This window comes from Acanthaster planci, linkage group LG13 (genome assembly GCF_054643075.1).
Source record: "Acanthaster planci isolate LZ-2023a linkage group LG13, COTS_SCS, whole genome shotgun sequence".
Classification (NCBI taxonomy): Eukaryota; Metazoa; Echinodermata; class Asteroidea; order Valvatida; family Acanthasteridae; genus Acanthaster; species Acanthaster planci.
In genome coordinates, this window is record NC_141789.1 from 12029059 (window position 1) to 12043429 (window position 14371).

The 14371-nt window shown below is 42.9% G+C and overlaps 3 protein-coding genes across 4 annotated transcripts in view; 1 reads left to right on the forward strand and 2 right to left on the reverse strand.

Moving 5' to 3' along the window:
• The window catches only part of LOC110983391 (uncharacterized), a 102635-nt gene that overhangs the window by 1498 nt on the left and 86766 nt on the right, over positions 1-14371 (forward strand). The window lies entirely within an intron of this gene.
• LOC110983086 (metabotropic glutamate receptor-like) lies at positions 5664-8860 on the reverse strand. The gene is made up of 2 exons (XM_022242013.2): positions 6863-8860; positions 5664-6199 (listed from the first exon to the last, which is right to left on the reverse strand). Exons 1-2 carry the CDS (start codon positions 8858-8860, stop codon positions 5705-5707), a joined length of 2493 nt encoding a protein of 830 aa, XP_022097705.2. The 3' UTR covers positions 5664-5704.
• On the reverse strand, positions 10232-13239 carry LOC110983087 (metabotropic glutamate receptor-like). The gene is made up of 2 exons (XM_087145107.1): positions 10988-13239; positions 10232-10732 (listed from the first exon to the last, which is right to left on the reverse strand). Exons 1-2 carry the CDS (start codon positions 13022-13024, stop codon positions 10232-10234), a joined length of 2538 nt encoding a protein of 845 aa, XP_087001233.1. The 5' UTR covers positions 13025-13239.

The window sequence follows — 14371 nt, forward strand, 5'->3', positions numbered from 1 at the left end:
TCTTCGTCAGAACCTAGTACCCCACTGTGAATGCCTGTAGGCCTATGTCGAGAATTATATCGGCCGATATGTCAAGAACTAGGGCAAAAACGAAGGCACGTCTGGGGATAAATTCGTTTTTTTTATTATTTAGACTTGATACATCTGCCTCGAGCTGAAGCACCCGTCGTTGGTTGAAAAGAGCCGCATTGGTCGGGAGTTTAATTTGTTGGTAGCAATGCGACCGTGACGCGTATATTTCTTTGTCGTTCGTGAACCAGCGAGATTCAGTACCGACTAACGGAGCCTTCGTTACTAAGAAATTCTCTTGGTCCTGCTCGGGGCTCATAGGTCGAGCTCAGGCGACCTGTTCTTGACACGGGTTTCTTGTTCTCGCGCTTGAACGGTGAGAACACGACACGAGACCCAAGAACACTGTTCTCGGAACAGGATCACACACCACCCCGTCGCCAGGGTTTTACAGGAACACAAAGAAAAACTCGTGAGATTTTGATTTTTAAACAGCTGCAAGAAAAGCAAGACGGTATAGGCCTACAGTGTGGAGTTTTGCTAAATTAACACCAATAGTTTTCCATAACACAGACACGAATGTCCCTTTTAAACAGAGAAGAATTCAGCTTAGTTCCGGCCATGTTGCTATTGCTTGCCACTAACTACGTTCCAAAACGTTGCGTTCGAGCGGCCAACCCACGAACAACAAATCGAGCTGTTTTGCGAACATACGAGAACAAGCTGCCCAAACTCAGCCCTATACTAATATAATTTGAGTAGACGCCGTACCTGCTTTGACACCGCTATCACACCTTGACGCGTGCTTGCATTTGGGAAACCACGACACCGCATTGTTCGAAGAAGCATCTGCAGTAATGGTTTCTAATTCTGGTTGTCGAATTACACAATTGGGACTTGAATTAAAGTTATCATTTGAAGGTTTTGTTTTTCAAACTTTTTTTGATTTTCCCATGAACAATACGTCGTTCAGACACTAAAGTATTTCAGATAGACAACATAACCAGGGATCAACAGTGCCGATTTCTGTTGTTGATGTATTGTTTTTATGTCAGATTTGTTCAGAATACGAGTGACGTGACCCGAGCATACACTGCCAGTAACTCTAACTCTGACGAAATGACTGGACTCGGTCGAGTCGTAAAATTAGGAGGCCTAAGTCAGTTTGGTAACTTGGGCGCCTTTCCAGAGAGAAATCCTTCAGATTGTGGACTACAGACAAGATAAGACGAATCACACAGAATGATGCTAGTGCTTTTAATAAATATGCGTACATCATGAAATGTCATTACAATGTATTAAGTGTCAATTTTTAGGAGTAAATTTTAAATCCACATAATTTAAATTCTGCAAAGATTAAGCTGGTGATGATCGCCGGAAATTACGTGAAGTTGGGTAGTTAAGTTTTTGACATACTTGTGGTATCTCTCCTTTGTTTCTTTCACTGCATTAAATTAGCTATCGCTTTGATTATAGTGTACTAGTAGATGCACTCATTTTGGGCGATGTATTGTGTGCAACGCACAAATTTGTTAACAATTATCGATAATACAGAAGAAAGTGTAACAGTGTACACATATATTTTGGTATATTTTGCATATTTGTATTTGTATTAGTTATTTATATTTATCAAAGGTGCGGTCTGCACTATGAATTTGCATATAGCGCGTAACAAAGTACAGCATACGCTGTGTCAAATGACCTTGATGTATCAGTACGTGTGGACTATGCTAAAGCCAAAGCAATAAAATTCAATAAAAAATACACATGAATAAAACATACATTTTACTAAATAATGCCATTCAAAAGTGGTACAATTTGTGATGTTTCCTCACAAACTCGACGCAGCCCTGAAACCAATAAAAAATTCCTGAAAATGTTTCCTTATGAGCATTGGCACATTATTTATAGTGGGAATATGACATCACGAATTGCAATTAAAGGTGATGTGGTAGGATTAATACATGCTCTCGAGCTTAACAGTATTCAATTATCATAGTACACAGATTATACTCAATACAAAGCCCACCAGAATACCTTAACAGACGAGTTACCAACTATTTTCATATTATAGTATCGATCATCAGGAGTATGCAACGATTATACTTAATACAAAGCTTACCAGAATATTTTAACAGACGAGTTACCTACTATTTCACGTATGCTATTATAGTGTCGATCATTTGGAGTAAGGTAACAATTATGGCATCAGCTTTCACAAACTAAGCCAAAACATCCCCAAACTTCAATACTCTCCAGGCTGCAGTATATGATATTACAGAATATATCTTTTTTCTTTATAAACTTTTTTTTTCACAGAAGTCAAGAATGGTAAAACGTATAATATTGACTGCAAATTATGTATAAGCATATTATCGTAGTTTTGGTGAAAACAACACGGCATATAAATGTAGTAGACGCTTACATGTCACAGGTACACTAATTGCCAGTTAATTAACGTTGAAATATTACTGACAGATGACGTGATGTGACGAGGTATAGTATATCACGACAATTTCCCACGATAAAGTGGCACGGTGTAACGTATTAATTTAATTTTATTAATTAAATCCCTCGCAGCCGCAACGCCAAAAAAGAGGGACCTTTTCTCCACGCGGAGAAAAGCATCGACACATCATTTCCCGGAGTTTCCGGTCATGCCTGAACATGTAAGACTGTTTTATGTTAACCAATACATCCCACAGGCCCCCTCTCTAACTACATTCCATTATGCTGCTGTGGAAGTACATTTGTAGCCACGCCCCCGAAATAACTCCGATCAGCGAGGCGGATGTTTTTACCACCAGGTCATTTCAGGGTCATATGGGCGTCTTGGGGATACTGATCTTTCACAAATTCTTACCCTGCAGTGGGTGGGGTCTGGCCAATGGAAGTCTACAGGTTTTTGGTGTATGGCTTGGGGGGATTACACGGAATCTTTGCCAAATTGGCCCATTGGAAAAAGGTTATGACCATATTAGGTGATATGTGGATACTTTCATCACCGGGGCTGCCATCAGCATGCACAGTTGTGACATTATGCTTCACATCATGTCATCCGATGGCGTGTGATGGTGCATAATATAATGTCAACCATGGATATGCAGTACAGTAACAGCTCTAATGGCACGGTCAGACCAACCCTCAAAGAGCCGGATTATGTTGGACCACTTCACAGCCGGGAAGACTCGAGTCCTCCCCACAGAACCCAGCTCACGTCTGATCGTTTTAAAGTCTAGTAATGGTGTCATACACTCCTTATTGATGCAAATATAAAGTTTAATATTTCTTTATTCAGCATAGGGTTTTGATGTCGTAGTCATCAGAAGTTCATGGCCTCACGCATGTTGATTAGCGCGCATGTATTAGACTGCCTAAAGAAAAAAAAAACTTGTTGGCCGACCCGTCTCGTCGTTGCGTGAGAATGACTTCCCGATTTTACAAAAATTGGTCTTTAAATAACCGCAAGGAGATGATTAAAATTCCATAGGCTGGGAAAATGTTTTGGAGGCAGATTCTGCCCCGGATCTTTTAGGGTTAAATTGTAATGAAATACATTTATACATTTATGCTGCACGTTAATGTGATTTATTGAAAAATAATGGTGTAGACATATCTTATATCATACTGTGATATGCAATCAATGGACAAATGAACGTAATGTTGGTATTACCATATACGCTGGCATTAAATATACATATACTCCAGTGGCAGGTAATGCAATATAGCTCGTATTAAATGCTGAGCAGAATAATTAACTAATCTTAGCGTCGCACCAAGACGTTTGTGCTCAATAACGGATGATGGTCCGGCCTTAAATAGAATAAATAATAAATAATACGACCAGCACGCGTTCTCCACCGAGTGTCTTTTGAAATCCGTTGCAGTTGTTTAACCTTTTCCTTGGACGATCGCGAAATGGCTTGTTGTCAGTCTCACGAAGATTGGAAACATACGCGCTACATGCGAAATTCATCTGTGAACTGTGGGGATCGGTGTATAGGGGTGTTGCTGCATGTAGTTGTCGCCGTGTGTGATGCTTTTTCATCCCTTGGTCTTAAATACCGGTATTTTACATGTAGAAATAACATCCCATATGTTTTATACCTTTCAGGGGGTCTTCCAGCCTTAAAACGCAGGCCAACAAAATGACAATTAGCGGGGGAGGGGGTTACCTCAACCCCTGGATCCGCGCTTGTCAAGCACGCTAACTAGATATGCAACACTGTGATACTAGGAAACCGTCCTTTGTTCAAAGGTATTTATATTTACACTGAAGGTAAAACGGGTACGCCGTCGTTAATGCAAAATTCCCAAGACGTTTTATGTTACAAGCATAGTAAAAGAAAAAAAAAAAGTTGCGCCAGCAAGTGCAACCATTGCTTTGGATCACTAACTTCTTGGACTGAGACAAAAATTCCATTTTCAAGTGACCTCTGCTTGACCTACAGACTAAATCAAATCAAATCAAATGTAAACAACAGATCGACAGAAATTCTAAAGTACAACGTGATTTTGGAAGCCATTTGCACGACTTCTGCTCTGTAGACTTCACACGTGCTATCACATGGGTTGTAATACTCAAGATAGCGGGGAATTGGGTAAAAAGTGCATCCCTTGTGATTAATTTGAGTATATTATTACTGTACACAAACATGAGACGTCGTATACCGACATCTAATCTTAGCAGGTGAAAAAGAGATAGATATCAGTTTTACTTTGATAAGAACATAGCTGAAGATTGTTGCTGGTAACTTTATCAATACTGTTACGGGCAAATCATGTCTTCTTCAAAGGGTTCAGCATTTTACGTTACACGTATCTTTATGTGTGTCGATGCAATTCTACTGAGATAGGTCAGTATCGTGATATCTTGCAGGTGATTTACGTGACAAATAATCATATAATATTATAGTGGGAAAAAGTGGACTATGTCGTTCTCATTTCAGTGATCACTACCCAAGCCATTCTCGGATAAATAGTTCTTTAGAGCAAAGCATGTCGCAGATAAAGTGATTTTGTGTTATGTTTTATCCATCTTAAGCCAGTTCATACTCATTGCAAATGCTAAAACAAAGCGAACTTCACGAAACGTTTCTGCAGCAAACTTTGCTGGTGTTGAAATTGTGTTCAACTTTTGTTAGATCACGGTGTAAATATTGACCTGAAGGCCGTTCATAATACAGGCGAATGTGAAAGCGAATATTACGTCACGAAAGATTTGCAGAAAATATTCGCTCGAGTTGATACGTGCTTAACGTTTTGTTGACAATATTATCACCTCGGAGGAATGTGAAGTTGGAGATCAGTTCAATTGTAGTTTTGTGAGCCGAATGGTTGGTGCGAAACGTGTTATGTTATTCGTACGAATTATATTGTGACCGCGTTTTTATTTATCCTGTTTATCTTTGTTGCTTCAATGAATGTAAATGAACATATTGTTTGATTATCAATGTGAAGCTTTCTTACCATATAATGTACGGATGGCGTCTGAGTGCATTGACAGACCGATGCTTTTCTTACAAATTTCAGAAATTAATAGCCTAATGGAAAGAATAAGATTTCAGTATGTGCTGCACTAGCTGTCTTGATGATCTCCCAGTTCAAGTTTACATGCAGTGTCGAGAGACTACTGTCACCTCCACTTATCCCCAATAGAGCTACTCACCTTCCCCTTCAAGTTCTTGCCACTCGATTACTCTGGTTGTACTTTAGCTCTCCCGCAACTAGCCGAAGCAGCAGTTGAAGTCGTTTGACCCGATAACCCGGTATTTGAAACTCTCCACTCGCTAACCTCCACCTCTCGGTCTAGCTGGATTGCGTATAACTTCGGAAGGTAGACGCAGAACAGCGCCAAGAAGGCATTGAGCAGTATGGCCACGCACAGCGTTGCGACCTTTTGCAGAACGGTGGTGGCCGTGATGTAGACGGGGACGGCCGCCATGCCGAAGACCAGCGTAGAGTACACGCTGATGGCGATGAATCTAGACTCGTTGTAGTTGCTGGGCACCTTGCGGGCCTTGAAAGCGTAGTAACAGCAGGCCAAAACCAAGAAGAGATTGGAAACGAGGGATGCCAAGAAACCGTTCCCAAACTGGCAGAATACCTCAATGTAGTTACGTCGAGGGTAGAAATACAGTTTAGCTGGTAAGGTTGGGTTTGCTAGGGCACCGGCCACGGCGACTACAACCTATATCAAAGGGCACATTCACATAGTAATCGAATTACAAACCACTTTTTAGGTGGATAATGCGTTCATGTATTGTGAAGCTACATTTTATGACATTTTTACCTGTCAAAGTAGAACAACATAAATCTTTAAATTAGTGGCGTATCTGGGGGTACAGTTTGCAAGAGGCTCGGGGAGGGGGTCTCATTTCCTAGAGCGGGTTAGTAACCCCGGGTTACTTAATGGGTTTGGTGAGAGTTAAAACACTGACCAAGGCGGATCATCACGTGTTTTATTCTCTAACTTCTGAGCGGGGGGAAGATATAGGCCTAAGGCGGTGCTCCAAACGACTTGCCCAGTGAATTATCTTTCTTCCAACTGTGTAATATAATATTAAAATTTGATTACTCGTCGCTAGGGACTTTGTCGTGCACGTCCATTCTATTCTTACAAAAATGATAGACACTGTCATATAGTCTCAACACATTTTTTTGGCAAAACTAAGGAATGTTGTTTTATGGGAAATCTTCTACTGATAAAATATCTTCTACAGGTAATAATAATAAATCCCCATTGTACCCGTCTCAGGACTAAAGCATAGGAACGTCAGCATTTTTTATCGAAGAAAACATCCACAAAACCATAAAACCCCACGTAAACTTCATATTTTGTTTCTGTACTCACCATCGATGCAACAATACCTAGAGCAAAGATGAGTTGGACCTTGGGACCAATGTAGCGAGGACACTTGTTGGACTTCCTCCCAGCGTCGAAAATCCTGTAGATGCGATTGACTTTCAGCAGGGTCGGGGCATACGTCAGAGTGAAGCACAAAGTGATAATGATCTCTGATGCACGGCACGAGACAGCAGTCGGTGGAACCAGAAGTGGGAAGGGAGCGAGGAAGGCCAGCGTGAGCCCTAAGATGTTGATGCTGCTCAGTTCACGACTGGCGGCTTTAATCAGCACGTGTCCTCGGTAGTAATAGATTCCGAACGCTGCCAGAAGGGACAGGAAAAGTCCAAATCCGGATAGGATCAAGACGGCAATGACTGTGGGCTCGCTCCAGCTGGGCGGGGTCGGGATAATGGGTTGACAGACTTCGAAATTCTCGTCTGGCCACTCATCCACAGAGCATGACTTGCACTTTTTGTCACTAACAATGGCTTCATCTGGACATCGTTGGCAACCAAAGCAGCATTTTTGCTCCAGAGGTACCTCAATGTATCCTGACGAGCAGATGTCTCGACAAACTGAGACTGGTGGGTCGAGCGTTCCATCAGCCCATTGAATAGCTGATGTGTTGATGTTGAGGCGATTGTGCGCCAGCGCATCCCATGTCCCTAATTCAGCCATTTCGTAGTCATTGTTACCTTTAAACTGAAAGTTAAATACGCCATATTTGCCGCTAGGGTTGCCATCTGAGTCGAAACTGTAATTGCTTACCAATCCCTCAAATTTCAGCCCGTGCAAATATGGAAGTAGATCGTGACCATAGAGGGCTTGAAGTGTTGCGTTGCAGTCGTCACTGTTGTTACAACGATCAGTCAAAAAATTTTGGAGGGCATAAGCAAATGCATAAACCGCATCGACTATAAAGGGAGCGTTTCCATAGATTTTCATTGGACACTGGTTAAAATCGGAGCAGTCATATTTGTTAATGATGTGACGTTTCAAATCCTCGAACCATGGAATGGAAGCCTTTCCACTTCTTTGTAATAAGAAACGGTAATAATCGTGGAAGCCAGGAACGACCTTGTAGACTAAATTGACGAAAATGGTTCCGTGCATTAGGGCGAGGTCAACTCCGTATTCAAGGAGTGAGCCTGGAGTTGCCCATCCGTCACTTCCAATGAAAGTAATATTAAGCGAGGCAATGTCTTCCTTGCTTGCGATTGTCCTGAAAATCCTGTTTGCAATGCCAGTGTCGCTGAATATCACCACCACCCTCGCTTTGCGAAAGATTGCTAGTTTGGCAACTGCTTCTTCAAGTTCGCCTGTTTGTGCTTCTGTGCGGAGTGCTACTGAGAATGCGACGCATATGTCGCGCTCTTCTGTGAGATCTAGAACTCCCTGCGCACCGTGAATTCCGTAAGCACTCAGCTGGAAGTACAGTCCAATGTACTTCCATCCGAAATGCTGCAGGATATCAACGATGGCCGACGCTTGGAGACTGTCTGGGGGGACGGTGCGGAGGAAATACGGGAACCGCCGCTTGTTGCTGAGTTCGTTGCTCGTTGCGAACGGAGAGATGACAGGGACCCGATACAGACTGGCGGCTTGTGCAGTTGGAATTGAGGTTGAACTCGACTGCGTCCCGATAATACCAATGAGCTTGCCGTGAGCCGTTCCAAGAATGTTTGTAAACTGGATATCCTCCTGTGGTTTCTCAGACGTGCTAGCCAGGCCGAAAGCAGACCACAAGGACACAGCCTCCGAGTAACAATTGTCGCGGATGTCGTAGCCGATGGTGACATTTGGCAAGAGGTCGGTACGATTGTTGATGCTGTCGATGGTATATAGCACCAGGGCTGCGCACTCGCTTCCATATGTCAGAACTTTTCCGCTGCAAGCAGGCAGGTTTGGTGAAGAATAAGTATGGAAAGAGAAGGACGCCCCTAGAATTACATCTCCAGGGCTGTTCAGACTAATATGAGCCGCCTCCGGAATGATACCAGACATTGACAGCCCAAATGTTGTAGACAGGAAAATCAGCAGCAAGGATAAAATCATCTTGTGTCCCCGCAATTAAACAAAGTGTTTCATCCAGAAAAGAAACAGCGTGTGTCCTGTGCTAAAATTGGGCTCTGGAACAAGTGAGGTTTTAGTCGAACCTTCTCATTATTACAATATAGAAAGAATGTTAGGAATAATAAATACCTGTCTTTGAAAAGAGACGCCCAGTGTCGTTTATAGTCTGACTTGATTTTTTCCATTAGTATGTGACCATTGACAATCTGGATACACTGTGCTGTGTGCGTACGATACATTCTCCACTTATACGGTCTACTAGCTTTTACCACATTTAAATCGCCGGGGCGGAATAAGAAAAGTGCTATAAGACTTAGAGTGCTTTGCCCCAAGGAGGACAGCTGCTCACTATCTGTGTTTTTCTGCTTTTCAGGCTGAAGAATGGGAAAAAAGCACGATTTGCATGAACACCTCTGTTAATTACATGCCCATTAAAGTACACGGGGCTGACGTTATCACAAGCCCCGGACGTGATTACACAGCATAATAATTGGTAATGCATGATTTGGGTGGCAATTCTGGATATAAAAATGTGAAAGGAAGTACCGTTATTTTGATGACAATTATAAATATCTTGTCTTAACCGTTTTTCTCACACGCGTGTATCAGGAATGAATTAAAACGTTCTTTACAATGTACGTGGTTCTGAACAATTTTACTTATGAGGTGTTTCTCCTCAATTCTTATGTTAACTCTCTGCATAATGCAATCGACTGGCACAACGCCTTTAAATAAGTACTGATACAGTTAGATAACAAGCCAAAATAATGACGATAGCAAATGATTTAGAACCCTAAACTGAGTTGTCTATGTTCTCTGTCGATGTCTTGGGCGATTTTTAACGTAACTTGCTTGCAAATTTCAATTTGAGTGAGCGTACTTAAAATTTGACTGTCGTTTTCCCTCCAATATGACAATGGAACGTTTTAATTAATGTGGAACTATATTGAAATATGCGCGAAGAGTATGTGACTCCAGCCAATTCAAGAGATCACCTTTTCAAATGAGCCAAAAAACGCATTATGACATGCGTACACAGCTGCTTTATCACTTGCTGAACGTGTTTTACACAAATGGTGGAGTGATTTTGAAGTGGCAGGTCTCGAGTGTAAGTAAACAAAAAGTTGCTTGCAGGTTTAGAGTTTCTCCGCAAAACAAAACAAATAAAGATTGTTTGGCAGCATAGTTACAAACAGCCTGAATAATGCAAATATTGAGCATAATTATGTGAAATGGTACCCAAACAACGTTCTAATATGATAATACACCTGTTGTGATCACACCACCCAATTTTCATGCACATCACTTTCGGTAGTTATCAGACACTGGCTGTACTTTGATAGTGCTGGACGCAGAGGAAACGGCGGTTGTGCCGGTGACATCATCTCGAACCTTCCATTCGCTCACCTGAACATCCCTGGCCAGCTGGATGGCGTATAGCTTCGGTAAGTAGACGCAGAACAGCGTCAAGAAGGCATTGAGCAGTATGGCAACGCACAGTGTCGCAACCTTCTGTAGAACGGTGGCGGCCGTGATGTAGACGGGGACGGCCGCCATGCCGAAAACCAACGTAGAGTACACGCTGATGGCGATGAACTTGGACTCGTTGTAGTTGCTGGGCACCTTGCGAGCCTTGAAAGCGTAGTAACAGCAGGCCAAGACCAAGAGGAGATTGGAAACGAGGGATGCCAAGAAACCGTTCCCAAACTGGCAGAATACCTCAATGTAGTTACGTCGAGGGTAGAAATAAAGTTTAGCTGGTAAGGTTGGGTTTGCTATGGTACCAGCCATGGCAACTACAACCTACATGTAAATCAAAGGACACGTGCACAATTATTATGACAAAACTAAGGACTGTTTTTTAAGAATTCTTAATATGTAAAAGAATTTTAAAAAAATTCTTTTACATATTAAGAATTCTTTACAGATCGTGGAAAAAGTCCCCATTTTACCCATCCCAAGACTAAAAGCGTGGATATTCAAGTAGTTTTAACAAAGAAAACGCCCACAGAACGATAAAACACCCATATGATATTCAGATTTTGTTTCAGTACTCACCGTCAATGCAACGATACCTAGAGCGAAGATGAGTTGCACCTTGGGACCAATGTAGCGAGGACGTTTGTTGGACTTCTTCCCGGCGTTGAAGATCCTGTAAATGCGATTGACTTTCAGCAGGGTTGGGGCATACGTCAGAGTGAAACACAGAGCGACGATGATCTCTGATGCACGGCACGAGACAGCAGTCGGTGGAACCAGAAGTGGAAAGGGAGCTAAGAAGGCCAGCGTGAGCCCTAAGATGTTGATAATGCTCAGTTCACGACTGGCGGCTTTGATCAGCACGTGTCCTCGGTAGTAGTAGATTCCGAACGCTGCCAGAAGGGACAGGACTAGTCCAAAGGCGGACAGGATCAGGATGGCAATGACTGTGGGCTCGCTCCAGCTGGGCGGGGTCGGTATAATGACGCGGCAAGCTGTGAAACTGTCCTCCGGCCACTCGCCCTCGGGGCATTGCTGGCACATATTGTCGTGAACAATGGCGTTATCAGGGCAACTTTGACAACCGAAACAGCACTTTTGCTCTAAAGGTACTTCGATGTGACCCGGTGTGCAGACCTCTCGGCATATTGAGGCTGGTGGATCTGGCGTTCCCCCCACCCACTGAATGGCGGACAGATTTATTTTCAGGGGATCATCTCCAATGGCATCCCATTCTCCCACTGTAACATCCTGAAATCCACCATCTTTGAACTGAAAGTTATGTATTTTGTATTTCCCACCAGGGTTACCATCGGAGTCAAAAACATAGTTTCCAGCCAGGCCTTTAAATCTGACTCCAAGTAAGAAGGGAAGGAAATCGTGTCCCCGTGTGGCTTGAATTATTGCGTTACAACTGGTGTTGTCTTTACAGCGGTCGAGTAGGAAATCTTGGAGGCTGTACGCGAAAGCGTAAATGGCATCCACCAAAAAGTTATCGTTGCTAGAAATTCTAATTGGACACTGGGAGAGATCAGTGCATTTGTTGTCTTTCATCCATCGCTTTTTGAACTCTAAAAACCATGGGGAAAAAGGTGTGACTCTTGCTTGTAGAGAGCGGTAGTATTCCTCAAAACCTGGAATTTGATTGTACTTGAGCCCGACAAATATGCTGCCTTCCAGTCCCAAGAGATTGACGCCATAGCGATCCTGCAGTGTATTTGGGAAGGCCCAACCATCGCTTCCAACAAATGTAATATTGTGTGGAATGCCAACAAGTTCCTCGATTGTGTTCACGACAGCGCTTGCATGTCTGGTTTCACTTATAATAACTACAACGCGGACTTTGGGGAAGCTAAGTAGTCTACCAATGGCGTCTTGAAGTTCAGCCTTTGTTGCGCCCTGGCGGACGGGAACGGAAAATGCAATGCATATCCCATGCGGTTCCGCGAGGTCTAGCAATGCCTGGGCGCCGTGAATTCCATAAGTATTTAGCTGGAAATATAGACCGACATACTTCCACCCAAATCGCAACAGAATGTCAGCGATTGCTGTGGCTTGGAGACTGTCCGGGGGTACAGTGCGAAGAAAATAAGGGAACCGGCGCTTGTCGCTCAGCTCGTTGCTCGTCGCAAACGGGGAGATGACAGGGACCCGATACAAGCTAGCAGCTTGAGCTGTGGGAATGGTAGTTGAGCTTGTTTGTGTCCCTATGATGCACAGTAGACTGCCGTTGTTTGGCGGGCTGATCTTTGGGAACTGGACGTCCTCCTGGGGTTTCTCCGATGTACTAGCCAGGCTGAAAGCAGTCCACAACGATAGAGTCTCTGAGTAGCAGTTGTCGCGAATGTCGTAACCGATGGTGACATTTGGCAAGAGATCTGTACGATTATTGATCTGTTCGATTGCAAACAAAAACAGAGCAGCCAACTCATTAGCCCAACGACTGAATGATCCGCTACACGGAGTCCCAGAGGTACTACCATGAAAGGGCAGAGATGCTCCCAGGATCACATCCCCAGGGCTGGTCATGGTAACATGAGCTGCGTCTGGTAGATTTCCACCATCGGATAGCCCCAAGGTCATCAAATATAGAACAAGAAGTGCCAGGGTTGACATTCTGCTATAGTCGTTTCTTAAACTACGTTGAAGAAATGTTAAGACAAGGTGCTAGTCCTGGTTAGTAACTTGCTAAACCTCGGAAAAGGTTTGTGCCTATTAATCAAACCAAGTCATGGATCCGCAGATGCTGGAGTAAATGCTAGATTTAACTTAATGGTTTGTCTTATATCCAGAAGGAAGGCGCCTTGACTGTCGGCACGTTCCGTTCATTGATGACGATGAAGTCCCCTGTGTGTGTTTTTTTTAAAAAGCTGCGCTCAGGAATTCACTGACAGGAAAAAAAAGCCTTGTATTAACGGTTGTACAGGCGCTGATTCTTTTTTCTGCCGATATAAATTGGCGAAGGCTAAATGCTGTTCCTTGATTGTGGCGGGGGCCTCAAGAATTCACTGACAGGAAAGAAAGCCTTCTGTTCACTGTTGTACAGGCGCCGATTCTTTTTTTCTGCCAATATTAATCGGCGAAGGCTAATTGCTGTTTCTTGATTGCGGCGGGGGCCTTCTATCGTTTAGGCAATTTATAATGCTAAAAGAAGTGGTCGGGAAAAGTAACGAGAGCAAACAAAGTCAGCACAATGGCTAACCTTCAATAAAAGCTGAAAAAGAAGCAGCAAAAAGACGCTTTCAGCGCCTCGTACAAACCTTACAAAGGTAGACGTCAACGGGAGAATAAATGCTTTTAAAGACTAGCTGATAAATAATAAATGCACTTTCGACTTAATCGTCATATGAAATTGAGTGAATGAGGATAGAAGAGAATCCGGGCGTGCTGCCACTTTACCTTGGGGAGGTACGGCGCAATGGCCTGGAGTCTATTTCCAATAGTTGTTTACCCCTCTTCAGGGTATGAAAATGACACCTTAGGTAATGGCAAAATGTGTTTGTATACATTTATTTTTTTAAAGTGTTTCCAGCAAATAGTGCTGCTGGGACATCATTTCATGAGGAACACTGTTCACAGTGCCCTGATCAAATTATTAATGCAGTATTTGCTCATTAGACATGGCTACGAGAAACCTTTTTTTCACTGTCTTGTTTTCATGTTGCGATTTACTATACAAACGAAAATCCCCAACATTCTAACAATTGTTAGTATTGAAATGGCTGCGTAACATTGAAGTTTGTCCTGAATTGTAAATCGCCTTGGCTCATAAATACAATCACTTTTTTGTTAACGTAAAAAAGCAGCAAAATCCCTTAAAAGGGAAAAGGGAACAAAACAGAATGTAAGATGAAAAGGGGGCACTAATGTGACAGTTGCACAAGGTTACTCATAGACCGTGGGCCTTTTTTTCTACATTTGTTCTCAGGTACCCGTCAGTAAATTTTGGCTAATTTTGTTGCA